Source organism: Phoxinus phoxinus (genome assembly GCF_949152265.1).
Source record: "Phoxinus phoxinus genome assembly, chromosome: 9".
NCBI classification, from domain to species: domain Eukaryota; kingdom Metazoa; phylum Chordata; class Actinopteri; order Cypriniformes; family Leuciscidae; genus Phoxinus; species Phoxinus phoxinus.
The window spans coordinates 5667507-5683205 of NC_136884.1; the positions used below are offsets into that span (position 1 = coordinate 5667507).

At 38.0% G+C, this 15699-nt stretch overlaps 2 protein-coding genes across 7 annotated transcripts in view; both read left to right on the forward strand.

Moving 5' to 3' along the window:
* The window catches only part of ipo8 (importin 8), a gene marked incomplete at its 3' end in the record, with an annotated part of 17680 nt that extends 8982 nt beyond the window's left edge, over positions 1 to 8698 (forward strand). For 2 of the 6 annotated variants that reach the window (XM_079622765.1, XM_079622766.1), the window contains exons 17-25: positions 501 to 567; positions 985 to 1110; positions 1346 to 1443; positions 1538 to 1633; positions 1989 to 2209; positions 3005 to 3210; positions 4759 to 4980; positions 5798 to 5927; positions 8009 to 8689. In XM_079622765.1, coding sequence (XP_079478891.1) covers positions 501 to 567; positions 985 to 1110; positions 1346 to 1443; positions 1538 to 1633; positions 1989 to 2209; positions 3005 to 3210; positions 4759 to 4980; positions 5798 to 5927; position 8009 — 1167 coding nt within the window. Of the gene's footprint in view, positions 1 to 500; positions 577 to 984; positions 1111 to 1345; positions 1444 to 1537; positions 1634 to 1988; positions 2210 to 3004; positions 3211 to 4758; positions 4981 to 5797; positions 5932 to 8008 lie in introns of those variants that run through there. The other 4 variants (XM_079622761.1, XM_079622763.1, XM_079622762.1 and 1 more) reach the window with 3 other exon arrangements.
* A 1401-nt stretch (positions 8699 to 10099) lies between these two features.
* The window catches only part of tmtc1 (transmembrane O-mannosyltransferase targeting cadherins 1), a 41461-nt gene continuing 35861 nt past the window's right edge, over positions 10100 to 15699 (forward strand). Inside the window, exon 1 of the mRNA XM_079622207.1 lies at positions 10100 to 10592. Within this exon, the coding sequence (XP_079478333.1) occupies positions 10279 to 10592 (314 nt within the window). The 5' untranslated portion in view covers positions 10100 to 10278. The remainder of the gene's footprint in view (positions 10593 to 15699) is intronic.

Genomic DNA, 15699 nt, shown 5'->3' on the forward strand with positions numbered 1-15699 from the left:
TCTTGAATTAATGATTCAATGACAAATTTAGGAATGATATCACGTCGGTGTTTGAATCGCGGTCTCAATCTTTTAACGATTAAACGTGCAGCTCTATTTGAGTTTCAGTGCGTTTAAAAAAAATACTTTTATTCAGTAAAGATGCATTCAATTTATCAAAAGTGACAGTAACTTGTGTTACAAAATATTTCTATTTCAATTAAATGCTGTTCATTTGTACTTTCTGTTCATCAAAGAATCATGAAAAAAAAAGTATTGCGGTTTCCACAAAATATGAATTAGCACAAATGTTTTTAACATTGATAATAATAATAATAATAAGTGTTTCTTAAGCAGCAAATGAGCATATTAGAATGATTTCTGAATGATCATGTTACACTGAAGACTGGTGTAATGATGATGGTCATGTTTGGGTGAACTGTCTCTTTAAATTGCATCAAAATTTGAACAGGTTAATATATTTCTTTCTATTTTTCTTTATCTCCCTTTTTCTGTCTTAGATAAGTCAACAGCTGGAGGGAATATGCCTGCAGGTGATTGGTCTCGTCCTCCAGAAACCCATCATAGGTATGGCAGGTGTGTGTGTGACACTATTTTCTAGTTCAAAATAATGTTTCATACATTTGAAAAAGAGCCGAAGCACAACCAAAACAATAGTGTCATAGTGTACCTTCTGTCATAGTGTACCTTTAGGTGTTCACTTCACACTGACAGTGAATTGCAGTGACAAAGCAACCCAAAGTTGAGAGTTGGCAAAAATTTGAACTTTATGCGATTTATAATAGTGACAGTGTGGATACAGTTAGATGCATGTCAAACTCCCGCAATTTAAACGCTGTCAGTGTGAACGCACCTTACAGAAACATATTACAACATTTGACCACATGATGGAGCTCTCATTTTTAATGATGTTTAATATATATATATATATATATATACTCTATTTTCAGGAGCGATCAGTCACATTCCCTCTGTCTTTTTCAGAGTTTTATGAGGAGATCTTGTCGCTGGCGTTTGGACTCACCTGTTATTCCATCTCCCCTCAGATGTGGCAGCTGTTGGGTGTCCTGTACGACGTCTTCCAGCACGACTGCTTTGACTACTTCACAGGTCTCAGACACGAATGTAGCTCAGATCCCACACCTAGCACATAAAACGCAGCCGAAAGCCAAGCCCAGACTTGATCTCTCCGCTCCACCTTAAACTATAACTCATGTCATGATTGAACTAGGTTGAAAGAGTCATTAAGTTGATTGATGTGCGTATTTACTTGAGTCATTTGAAAATGATTGTGGTGATATTGAGTGCTCGCTTAATGATGTCATATATTACCCTGTTGATGCAGATATGATGCCCCTCTTGCACAATTATGTTACCGTGGACACAAATACGCTGCTGTCAGACCCCAAGTACCTGGAGATCATTTACACCATGTGCAAAAAGGTCTTAACATGCATTTACTCTATTTAATTCTTCCATTTCAAGTTTATTTATTTCTTCCATATGCATTTGAAAATTTGACCTTTCATCCCCTCAGGTCCTAACTAGTGATTCTGGAGAGGACCCAGAATGCCATGCTGCCAAACTTCTCGAGGTCATTATATTACAGTGCCGTGGACGTGGCATTGACCAGGTCAGTCATGTTTGTGGGTTGATGTCATATTATGTTAGTTTAGTGTGTCAGAACCAGTGTTATTTTAGTATTATTTATGTATGTTTTTCATCTTCAAACCAAACTTGGGTCTCCAGCCAACAAAGTTTAAATCCTCTTCCCGTAATGTTTACGCATTAGTTCAGTAGGCGGAGAGTAGACGCTCTTTTGCGGCTGTTTGAACACATAAGCAAGTCTCAGCCTTCTTTTTTTCTTGTTCAAGAAGCCGTTTGACTCTGATATAAGTCGCAATAGGGAATAAAAGACTATCGCAGCTTAAGTTTCATGCCGACCTTAATTTGTTATCACATTTTGTGCCTGTGTGTGTGTATTTTAGTGTATCCCTCTGTTCGTGGAGGCCGTGTTGGAACGGTTAACGCGCGGTGTGAAGTCCAGCGAGCTGCGCACCATGTGTCTGCAGGTGGTAATTGCAGCTCTGTACTACAACCCCACCCTGCTGATGCACACGCTAGAGAACATCCGCTTCCCACACAGCCCGGAGCCAATCACAGCACAGTTCATCAACCAATGGATGAACGACACCGAGTTCTTCGTAGGGTGAGGCTGTTTGCCTTTCGTTTAGTTCAGATGGTCACATGCACTTTATTAACAGAGATTGATTTTTAGATGAAATACCCTTTTCTGTATTTGTGCTGATGTGGCGGCTGTTCCTACTGATTTCATTCATTCCTGTTAAATCCTGGAATTTGAATTGAGGTAGTAAACTGAATTTGAATTTTGAAGTTCATATACCGGTACATTTATGTAACAGCTTAAAATCTAGCTTTAAATAATATCTACTGTCGTTTTTCATTATGAATTACATATTAACATGTTATCATGCACTCATCGATTTTTACATGTTGAATTTCCCAGTTCTGGTTTATGAGTATCACTATCATCTTTTTAGTTCTCTTAGAAATATTCAATCATCAACCCTTAAAGGGATAGTTCACCCAAAAATGAAAAAAAAAACACACCATAATTTACTCATCCTCAAGTTTTTCCAAACCCTGCATGAGTTTTTTTTCTTTTGTTGAACACAAAAGAAGATATTTTGAAGAATGTGGGTAACCAAACAGTTTCTGGTCCCCATTGACTTCCATAATATTTTTTTTAACCTGCTATGGAAGTCAATGGTGCCCATTAACCTGCATTCTTCAAATTATATTTATTTGTGTTCAACAGAATAAAGAAATGAATATTGGTTTGGAACAACTTGAGGGTGCGTAAATAATGACAGAATTTTCATTTTTGGGTGAACTATCTCTTAAAAATTGAATTTATCATATTTTATCAAATGACGTATTTAATGTTTATAAATATATGATTGCTTGTTGTTGTCATCCACAGACTACATGACCGTAAGATGTGCATCATCGGTCTCAGTGTTCTGATGGAGCTGCCCAGCCGCCCTGCCGTCCTGGAGGAAGTAGCGGGTCAGATCGCCCCCTCCATCCTCCTCCTCTTCCTGGGTTTAAAGCACATTTACGCCTCCCGAGTGCTCAACAAACCAGAGCAGCTCGCCAGAGCTCAAGGCTCAGAGGAGGAGGAGAATGGTGAGATTGTGTGTGACATGTTATGGGAGAGACATTCATCTTCGGAACACAAATGAAGATCTTTTTAATGAAATCCAATACAAAATATTCATCTTTTTATTTCGCAAACAAACTCCACCGGAGTCACATGGATAACTTTAAAGATGTCTTTTCTACCTTTCTGGGGCTTGAAAGTGGTAGTTGCATGGGCAGCGGAGGGACAGAAATCTCTCAGATTTTATTAAAAAGATCTTTATTTTGTGTTCCGAAGATGAACGAAAGATTTATGGGTTTGGAAAGACATCAGGATGAGTAATCAATGACAGAATCTTAATTTTTGGGTGAACTATCCCTTTAAGCATTTCACTTTCAAATGTTTTGGCGTCTGTATCTTTATGACTTCTATATACAAATTACCTAATTTACATAGAGAAGCCTTAAAGGTACCATAGCAATTACTTTAATTCTAAGGGTCACGTGAGAGAGTGGAAAATTGTCTTTTGAAATGCTTGACTGATGCAATAATGACTTAAAACAAAGTGTATAAATTGGCCACTTTACCAGAAGATCACAGCAAATAGAATGTAATTAAGACCTGTCAAGTCCAATGTTCTGTTCGTTGTTGCTTTTGGTGGTCTGTGTGGTTCTGTTAATCTCACAGCTTCATCGAGTCCAATCTCACTTCACCTCAGGTAAACTTAATCCGTGCGCAGGAAGTTCTATTTCTGGCATATATAGCTTCAGGTTGGTCTTTAGTCATCAGGCTTTACGGACGACTGAGAACTGATTGCATCTCTCTAACAGGGCCTCGGAGACATGGGAAACGGAGGAACGACCGCGTGTTAGTTTAACATGATTCTGAACCTTTGGGCATCAAGCACTTGACTCAAATGAATTCAATTGATCTTCACGACACTGACCTGAAATCTGACAGCATCATACTGTTGGAGTTATGGATTTATTGATATTATGATTCTGGTTCCTGTGAGATAGACATCAACTGCATGCCAGTTTGCATACTTCTAGTACACTCTTAATGTTTGTACTTAGTTTGCGTTGGAGAGGTCAATGAACTATGCTATGCAGTATTATATTTAAGCAGAAATCTAGCCAAATAGAGTGAGAAGTTTGTTTAAATCAGGGAAAATGTACTTAATTCAAGAGATATTCCCTGAAAACAAGCCTTATTATCTTATGTGGTTTTGTTTATTAATATATATGCAATATGATATTTTTATTGGAAAACATAGGGAAAATACTGATTAACACCATTGTTTTTTTGTTTTTGTTTTACAGTTTTCACTTTGATTTGTGAAACACGAATAATACTAATTTTGCATAATGTATACTTCGGATAATATGCAAATTTGCATGCAGCTATTGTTCAATTGTAAGCTATGTAAATCTCTTAGATCAAGTACAAATGAGCTTTTTTTTGGCTATATACTTGTGGGACTGGTAGATTCATACTCTGAAAATCTCTATATTTAGAAGTGACCTTTACTTCACCAAACCCCTCCTGTTTGCTGCACTGGAATCAGATTTTTGGAAATAATGTGTGTTTTCCAGAGGAGATTCCTAGCGATGAGGATGAGGTTGGAGAGAAAGGGGTGGCCCTGCAGTCGTCCGGCGCTCCCACTGGGAATGACAATGAAGATGAAGATGATGAGGACGATGATGAATACTGGGATGATGATGCTCTTGAGGGGACCCCATTAGAGGAGTACAGTACACCACTGGACTACGACAACGGAGAGGACGAATATCAGTTCTTCACCGCCTCCCTGCTCCGTATGCACATTTTTCTATTCCGTAATATACCACACACATGTACATTTACATAATACATTTATTATATATAAGATATGTCACACTACCCCATATTTGCATTGGGCAGCCACACCCAAAATGAAATCTCATTTGTCCAAAACCCTACTCCATATGATAAATGGATTGAATTATTTTTTTATCTTTTTGTTTTGTTTTTTTGCTTCCACTAGTTTATTTGAAATATTTTTTAAAAATACAGTTTCTTAATTTACTATTAAATAAATATTTCATTAATAATGAAAGATTTGGTATAGCATGTCAACTCCCTAAATATGAATAGTTGCTGTGTTTTTTTTTCAGTATTTCTTCTATATTTTTCTTCTATATCCTTCAATATTTAATATTTATTTGAAACTCTATATATATATATATGTGTGTGTGTGTGTGTGTGTGTGTGTGTGTTTTTAAGACTCGTCCTCTTATATATCATTTTGCTTACTACACTGGTTCATTTGAAATGGTCCTGTGGTGTGGCAAATTATTATTTTTTAAATTAATAATATTCCATGTATTTTCTTAATTAAGTCACTTAATTAAATCATTAAAATTGCATGTATAATAATTTAAAAATAATGTATTTATAATTTATTCATTATTGAATTAATTATTTAAAGTCAGCATATAGCATGATGCAAAGCACCTTGCTGTGATTTTTCTTCTTCTTAGGAAAATCTCTCCTTTTTTATTATGTTGGATTTATTTATTTATATTTTTTTATATCAAAATACATTCTGGAACTATTGTCCACAAGTGTAACCCAAAGCATTTCCTGTTGCAGGTGTTCAGAGTTCAGATGCAGGCTGGTATCAGTCCCTCACGTCTCCACTGAGCGAAGACCAGAGGAAACAACTGCAGGAGATCTACAGCCTAGCCCAACAGAGGAGGAGCGCAGGAGTCAAAGGACTGTGGTAAGTGTGTTTGTGTGTGACCTTTTCAAAGACATGGATCAGCGGTGACTGCTCTGAGACTCCACAGGAAGCACGGCTTCTCTTGAAATATCCTCAACACCGTGGCATTGGCTTATTTATCTTGTACATATAGGCTATGTTCACACAGCAACTTACAGTATAGCGTCTTGAACGTATGAAGTTCAAGACTTCTCTGTATGTTCTCTGAACTTCAAGTTCACGCTCTGTATGAACGTGCATCGGGAGTCAAGCTTGTGTTCTCTTAATAGTGACCAAAGTAATGTCAAATATAGCGATGTCCATAAAACTGAAAAGTCTCATCACTTTCTTGACGACCAGAGTCCATTCGAGCCGCGAGTTAATCCGATAAATATACCTGACGGCAGCTTTTATATCTGGGTGGAGAGCGGAGCATTTGATGTGTGTGTAGAACACGAAACCCACGGTGGCTGCTCTGGTAGAGAACAGTGACTGGATCTATATCTATAATCTCCAGATAACACACAGCTCATATCTCCATTGCTGTAAGTTACCCAAACCACATATGAAAACCCGCGACACACGGTAGACACACGTTTGTACAACACTAGTACAACTAGTTGTCCAGTCGGGTTCTGTTCACACAGCAAGGGGTTTCCGAGAATGTGTTTCCGAGTCCTGAAAACGTACAGGTATGAGTTTGGTTATAGAATGTGGTCATCACTTCTGTAAATAACTGAACTGTGTGTGAATGTAACAATATTACGAACTCAAATACAGGACTGAGAACCGTATTCTGTTGCTGTGTGAGCATAATCTGTACAAAATAATACCATTCAAAATTTTTGGGTTGATAAGATTTTTTTTTTAGAAAAGTATTTTATGCGTGGATATTTATTTGATAAAAAATATAGTAACAATTGTAATGTTGTGAAATATTATTACAATTTAAAATAATTGTTCTACCACAAAATCCAGAAATCCTTCTAATATGCTGATTTGCTGCTCAAGAAACATATCTTATTATCATCAATGTTGAAAACAGTTGTGCTGCTTAATATTCTTATAGAAACGTGATAATTTTTCAGGATTCTTTGATGAATAGGAAGTTCAAAAGCACAGCATTTATTTGAAATAGAAATGTTATTGACATCATACAGCACACACACTGCATATATTTCAGGCAATAGCTTCAGATAGAAAAATGACAGAAATGTGTGTGCAAATGCAGATACTGTGACAGTAGCCATTCCGTTCAACATAAAAACGAGAGAGAGAGAGAGAGAGAGAGAGAGAGAGAGAGTGTGTGTGTGTGTGTGTGTGTGTGTGTGTGTGTGTGTGTGTGTGTGTGTGTGTGTGTGTGTGTGTGTGTGTGTGTGTGTGTGTGTGTGTGTGTGTGTGTGTGTGTGTGTGTGTGTGTGTGTGTGTGTGTGTGTGTGTGTGTGTGTGTGTGTGTGACAGTGTATGCGCACGCTGTGTGGTTGCTGCCACTGAGGTATAGCCCCATCGATCTAGCCTGTGAGGCGGTTGTGTATGATTTGGCAATAGGGGACAGCCTATACGCTGGTGAAAATCGGGCCGACTCCCCGAATTTTTTAAACATGTTTAAAAATGATCGGGAGGTCGGGGAGGTGCTCATAACGTGCTCGGCTCGGCTCGTAATTCCTCTCACACGCTGCGAGCCGCGACCATGCGAGCATCACCGATTTGCACTCGATTTCTCCCGAGTGAAAAAATCATCTGCGAGCTCGTAAAACAGCAAAAAATCGCACCGTGTACGCAGTGGCATGAGGAAAATATTTCCTCATGCCCTATATGCAGTGGCATGAGGAAAATATATTTTTCAGTCTCGCCTAGAAGTTCTGCTTCTATACATGATTTATAGAGCTCTCAAATTGGCGGGACAATAATTGAAATGGTGATGTACATGATTGACAGGGTTTGAAATTAAAAAGGCACCATTAAGAGAGTGCTTGGAGACACCGATGAAGTATTGAAAACCATAATTCGCAAGCACATTTAACATTACATTATTTATCCGTCTGAAGACTGCTGGTGTTAGTTCAAACTCTTGAAATAATTCAATGTTTCTCTCCCCATAGAGATGTTCCAGTTGTTCCGAGGCAGTTCAGAGAGACCTGACACTTTGGATTTGAATCTGTAAAGCCTGAACTCTGGATACTAGAGACATCTCGGTCAGGATGGGTGGGATTATTAACCCCGGACCCAAAGCAAGCTCTTCAGATCCAAGACTCATAACAGGAACACTGAGACTGATCTTTAAAACTGGTCAGAGACGCCTCCTGAAGAGGTTACTCTGGGTCACCCTTTCCCTGAAGCCGTGTGTGTGTGAATGTGTGTATGTGTGTGCGTGTGTGTGTGTGTGCGTGTGTGTGTGTGCGTGTGTGCGTGTGTGTGTGTGCGTGCGTGTGTGCGTGTGTGCGTGTGTGTGTGTGTGTGTGTGTGTGTGTGTGTGTGTGTGTGTGTGTGTGTGTGTGTGTGTTTGAATGTTATATTTTCTGTTTCTCTCAGTCTCTCCATTTGCAACGAGTCAGTCAGAAACTCCACCAAGACAGTGAAGCGAGACATGTCAAGACAAGCCATGTTGGTCAGTGCCTTCAGAGATGCATAGGCATATTTCTGCCCAAACAGATGAAATGTGCACTGGCTAGATGTCCGAAGGGTGATGTTTATAGTTGTCATTGTTTGTATGTTTCAGAGTTTGTTTTTGTAACAGTCCGTTTTCAGATTTAACTTAAATCATAAAAGTTAATATAACACTAATCATTTGCAGTTTTTTGTTAGTTTTTTTTATCATTTTTGGTATTACTATGAAGACGTGATAATCTGATCTATTTGTGATATATTTTCTGAACTGGATCATATTTCACCCCAAAATCTAATTTAATTCTAATATATATATTCAGTACTTCAGATACTATGAATATTATGCCCTTTACAACAAGTAATATAATTTTTTGTGGGTTTTTTTCATTGCTACTGCTACTGACAGTTGGTGGAGAGGATTAAAATGTGCTTAATTGTCATGAAAATAATTCCACAATGCAAAACAGCCCCGTCAGCAGTCAGTTTTGCAGTTCAATCTGGTTGCAAGAGTGATTTGACTGTAGGGAGCCACCAGATATATTTAAACAGCCCCCCATGATGGGTAATTTTAACGTTTTTTTGCATAAAGTCATGTTTAGCCAGATGTTCACCCGTCAGTGAATCTTCAAAAGTGCATTTATCATCATGATTCATTATCCTTGTCTTCCTGTTCCATTAGCAAGTCCAAACCCAGAGCAATTTGCTTATGGCTGCTTCTGCGTGGAAGCACAGGTCACGGTCAAGGCAGAGCAATCATTGTGTGAAATATCCCACAGCTCTTTATTGATTTCCTGCCTGCGCTCTCTCTCTCATTCGCTGCATAATTTGCATTTATCTCTCACGTTCTCATTTTCTCCTCCAACATTTCACATTGGTGGCCATAGTTTCTGTTAAAACATACTAATAACCATAACAAATTATGAAGTTTTGTATAAACAAAGCAAGATGCGTTCAGGTTCCATTGCCCTTTTGTTGAATCTAATTTGAATTACCACAACTTATACAAATTAAAATTGTAATCAGTAGTATAGCTTTTAACCTCAATTTAACTAGTGTCATACAAGAATAATTGTGTACTATTTTGAAACAAAATTTGAAAAAGAGCAAAAATCTACATATTCTTCAAATTACACCATTGATATCAACACAAATAGCTGTAAAAAAAATGTCATTGCATGAAACTCCAATCATTGAACATTAAGTTCCAAATAATATAATAATAGTAAATAAGATAGCTATACTACATCGTTTGCAGACGATGTTAGACCTATAGCTATTCTCAGCTTTAAAATCTGTTTCTCCAGCAATCACAAAAAAATAAAGTATAAAATAATGCGGTAAAATGGGAGGTAAATGAAAATGTTGAATAAATGGGAAAGTAAAAAAACTCAACTAATAATTTTAAATAGATTTTTTTACTCTATCTCCATTATATTTCCATTTATCTCTCTTGTTCCATCTGTTTTTCTCACATTCTCATTCTTTCTAATTTGCATCTCTCTCTCATTTACATCAGTTTCTTTTCCTGCGTCTCTCTCTCTCTCTCTCTCTCTCTCTCTCTCTCTCTCTCTCTCTCTCTTCTGCGCATGCGCTGGTAGGCGGGTTACATGGATTTCAACACCTTATACACATTCACACACACTCGCTAATATTACGCATTCCGAGGTGATACGCTGCCCGGGCTTCAGTGCAGCACACGGGCTATGGAGCGGGACGCGTCTCCTCTCTTTCACTTCCACGAGCAGCATGCGAGACGGGGACCGACATGACAGCGAACAGCCGAGGGACCAAAGCCGCTTCTCCCCGTGTGCAGTGCTGGCTGTCCGTGCCGAGGCCGGGAGCGGGTGCGGGAGTCCGGCTGCTCCGGTACGCCGCGCTGGTGGCGGTGTGCGCGCTCTGCTACAGTAACTCTCTATGGGGGGAGTTTGTTCATGATGATATTTGGGCCATCTCCAACAATCCAGATGTCAAACCGGGCTCCAGTCTCCGGAGCATCTTCACCAATGACTTTTGGGGCAAACGGATGGCTGATAACACCAGCCACAAATCCTACCGTCCGCTCTGCATCCTCACTTTCAAGTAAGTAAGTCCATCATCTCGTGCCTTGATGAGACCTGGAGCCAGTTGCATAAACATAGCCGTTAATTACTGTGTCTTAGGAATTAGTAGCTATGACCAAGTTAGTTAATACTAACCAGCAGTCTCACTTTTGGGTATCAAATTAAACCCATCTATGTTTTTATGTAACTGACTTAAAAAAAAGTTTTGAAAAATCTTAATTTGACTAACTTGTAAGACTAATCTTAGCAGTTTATGCAACTTTCCACAGAACTTGCTTTTCATCGCATGACGAGCAGGTTTAACATTTACTTGAGCTTGAAGGGTCTAAACAGTTTTTTTGCATTGTCTTTTATGCAAACTTTCATGAGAAGACTTTTACATGGCTGTAGTCACATGACAAGCTGTTTAATTCCATTTAGAGTCTCTACAAGATTAGCCTATATCTGTCATGTCATAAAGCATCACAGATAACATTTGGTATTAATGAGCTAATTTTGTACAAATGTAACCGAATAATGATTACATTTGTATGAATGAGTGAGTGAATGGGTGAATGTGAGGCAATATTGTAAAGCGCTTTGGTGGCCATTGGGTCTGTGAAAGCGCTATATAAATGCAGTCCATTTACGATTTACCTGATTAATTTCAATCCATTGTTTTATTAAATGAAAGTAAAAGTAAAAAGGTTTATATCATTCCTTTCCCCAAATGCATGTGTAAAAAAAAAGTAACTGGGTTATTTGTATTATTTAACACTATTTTAACTCATGTAATTGAGTAAGCGTACTTAAGGCGTTATAAGTGCTTTGTTATTTATTTTTTACAAAGGGACGCGTTATTGCTTTCAAAAAACACCATGAATAATCGCGCAAATCATTTGACCACCTCTCTAAAAACTCGTGTCGCGACGTCAGTCTGAAGCATGTGGGGGAAACGCAGACGGAACGGAACGCAAGAACATGTTGTGCTTGAACGCGCAAGATGTGAAAATACCTCAAGTTCACGAATCACGATCACGTTCAGTCTTTGACATTACGCAGTTGTTTACACACAATGCCAGTCAACACTTGTTGCGCAGTTTAGAGAGCTGTTTAAAGTTACTTTTTTTTCTTTCTCAAAGTGCACCAAGCACAACACTCATCACAAAAAGTGCACGTAAATAGTGAAATTAAACAGACTAGTACGAGTGTATGAGTTGCAGACAGACAGTTCGAGATAAGCTCGTGTGTTTTTTACTCCGGATTCAGAACGAGGGGCGTTTCTTTCTCTTGGATGACGTCATCTTCCATATGGCGCGCGCGTCTGACAGCTCTGCAACATCGCGCGCGATCCACATTCACACCAGTGTTAACACAAAGAGAACGGAGGAGTACTTTGTTCCTTTATAGTCGGAAAAGGAGGCGTTGTGTATTTATAGCAAGGCAATTAACAGCCTTCGCCTCATATTTTATCTCCTTTATTTTTGGAGCAGCCAGACACTTCCTGCTCCCGCCTTTTGCTAGGAGATCTCTTTCTGTTAATGTACAGGCAGTAATTTTAGCTCAGTCTTGTTTTCATTACCAAAAGACCTTTTGAATATTTATAATGCATAAATTATATGTAATTGGAAAGACTAGACTTTCACACAAAACATGCGAGTGGTGCCAAACGATAAATGGTTTCCAGGGTGTTGCTATGCAGTTAGTAAGGTGTTCTGAGGGAAAATAGTGCATTGCTGCTAGGTGGTTACATACTTACTGGCCCAATCCTATGACAAAAGAATATGGTCGTGATAAATGTATTGCGTTAAGAGACAAAGTTTAATACAAGTCTTTAAGAAAGTTTTGAGAAAGGTAACCCTTGTATTTTGGCAGCCGTCAGTCTTCAAACGTATCAGTTGTGCCGTGTATCACATCATGAGAGAGCGGATGGGTGCTGCTCGTTCCCCACTGTGTGTGTACGAGTGAAAAAGAGATAAAAAGAATACCCTTGAGCCCAGAGGCGTATATGTGTGAGAGCAAGAGAGAGCTGTGAGCTTGCAGGCTGCTCTTGTATCTCAGCATGATCCTTGTGTCTTTTATCTGCTCTTTGATGCCGTCCTGACAGGCTCTTGAAAAACTTCAGCTGTCTTTCCCAGACGTGCACAGATAGTTGGAGCTTAGAGAAGAGCCTTTAACACAACGTGAGCGGATATAGCTAGAGCTGTCTCCAAATTTGGGGGATTTGTTACACAAAAATGAAATTTCCGCCACTATTTACTCTCTCGTATGCTGTTTTCTTCCCTGAAGTACAAAATGATTCTGAAGAATTGATACACAGCTCTTAGTATATGACAAGAGATCATAGTTACCGGTACCATGGCTGCTAAATTTTAAAGCTGCAGTTAGCAATTTCTGAGAAACGCTGTTGATGTTTGAAATCAGCAAAATAAACACGCCCCTACCCAAAAGGATCACACCCCTATCTTGATAGCCCCACCCACAAATGCTATGCAGCAAAGGCCCCTCCCCCTTCATAAGTGGACACGCCCCTTACTGCTGATTGGGTTTTGGTGCACCCATATATCCACTTTCAACAGGGTTTATCAGAAATCACTGCACATTTAGGGGTCATGCCAGGGACCAATTTGATTATTTTAGTATGTCCCTTGAGGTTCACCTATAGACCTTATGTAGCCCCGCCCCTTTTCAGCGTTGCGCTCGTTGTCTTTTGTCTTCCGGTCTGTATTTTCACAGCGATCTTGGGTATGTATGAATGAACGGCTCGTTTTAAAATCTTCCTGGTCTACTGACATTTGTTAAGACATCTGCTTTAAACATTACAATCCTCATGATAACGTTCGTTCACTTTACATTAAGTAAATCTATCTGCTTTAAACTTTACAATCCTCATGATAACGTTCGTTCACTTTATATTATGTAAATCCACTTCAAAAGCGAATTACTCCTGGACAGCAATCCCATTGAACTTCCGTTTTTGTGGTCGCTCTGTAAGACAATATTCTAAAGATGGCTGCGCCCCCGTTTCTCTGGCGCATAAGGTCTATAATCTTAATAAAGTTTTTTGCACAAAAACAAATTTTATAAAAATAAAATAAAAATTCATTGCTAAAAAAAATATCAATATTTTGTGGTGGGGCCAGTGAAACTGGGCAGGGCTAGTATATACTGGATATTTTTTAAATATGCAATATAGAATAAATAAAATCAACAAAATTATTATTTCTAGGAAAATACATTGCTAATATAAAAACAAATAAATAATATAATAATAAATAAAAAAACTTAATAATAACAATTTATTGTTCGTCTGTGGAAGGGCCAGTAAAATAGTTGGCAGGGGGGGGTAAAAATTGGAAGTACTTGTTTGGTCGAGCAGAAAAGCTCTGCTGTCATGATACATTTATGGTGCTTTTTGGAGGTTGTCGGAGCTTCACAGCCTCTATTTTTTCTACTTTTGTGTTCCATGTTGTGGAATGTCAGTAATTCAACTATTCCTTTCACATATTTTCCTCAAATCAATTGGACTAGCGGCCCTGCTCTCTGAGAGGACTGCAAAGCGGACGTTAGCTGTGACCAAGAGTTGTCCACGGCTCTGAGATTGCAGAATATAATGCTGTTCGAGGGAAGCTAAAGACTGCACTCTCATGGCTAGATTTTTATCTTCATCTCTGATGAGGCTTGAAGACATTTTCTTGTTCTCCTGTAGAGACTGTATTGCAGACATTAATCAGCGGTGGTTAAACAAACACAGGCTTATTATTGCCTGCAGATGTGCAAACTGTTTCACAGTCATTATCGTTTTCCTTCCATCATTTCATTAACCGTCACCCTTTCGCTCTCGTTTAATTTCCTCTTGTTCTCTACCCTGGCCACTGAGCGTCATGCTCGGAGCTAAATATTAAGTGGCAGGTGTATTAAGTGACTCGTGTAGAACTTTTTATGATTGCATAACAAAGTATGCCGTCCAAGGTCTTCAAATACTGTGATCTGGAATTTATCCTGACAAGTTAGTTAGAACTTGTTCGTTTTACTGTCCAAATGGGGTAGCACTCAAACATCCCTCTAAAATCATCTCTAATTTGAGTAAAACAAACATCTTATGATTGAAGAATTTTTTGATTTTGATGTTAATTTGATTTTAGTTACTGTCATCAATGTTAATGGTGTTCATACTTGTAGGTTTAGAGGAATGAACGAATGTTAATATCAAATATAACAACGGAAGCGTTTGGAGTGACATGACAAAGAATACATGAGAGAATTTTTATTTCATACATTTTCAGAATATAATATATTTTTATGTGAAGAAAAAAAAAAAACGAACCCTCTGATGCATGGTGACCACTACAGTGTAACTCTCTCAGAATTAATCATTTGGAAATATGAATTCTATATTATTAGATCTTGGAATATTATGTTCTTGTTTTGAAGTTTAAAAACCCAAAACATTAAGATCACACTTGTTATTGTTAACTAAAAAACGATTAAAAATAGTTGTTAATTAAAATAAAATATAAATATTAGAAGAGAAACATAAACATAAATGAGATGTTGAAATAGAATAAGTTTAGTTGCTAAAGTAAAATGACTAAATCTAAATTGAAATAAATAAATAAATTAAAGTTAAATAGAAATATAAAAATTTCAAAAATACTAAAACTTAAAAATAAAAATAAACAGAAGATATAAAAATACTATAATATTTTATAACGAATATTTAAATAACACTGGTGAAACACTTCATCTGGTGAAACTGCAATATATATATATATATCGCAGAAAAACAAAATATCACAATATCAGTTTTTTCCCCGATATCGTGCAGCCCTAATTATAATGTCTTTTTATTTTCCTTCAACCATTTAAAAAACCTGTTAATTTTATATCAGAATAAGGTGATTTAATATCTCAAAGTGTATTGTGAAATGAGTTTGTTCATCTTGTTCCATGCCGTGTTCTGCCTCTGGTGCTCTTGCTAAATTCGAATGCAATCTCCTGCAAGTCAAGGTGACCATGGAATCTCATTAATGTTGCATTGCTTTAGGCTAATTGTTCCCTTCTCTCATCTCGCTCGGTCCCTTGCTCTCTCTTTCTTTAAGGGCTTCCTCCTGTGCTACCATATCGCAAGGTCAAGCAAATGTATT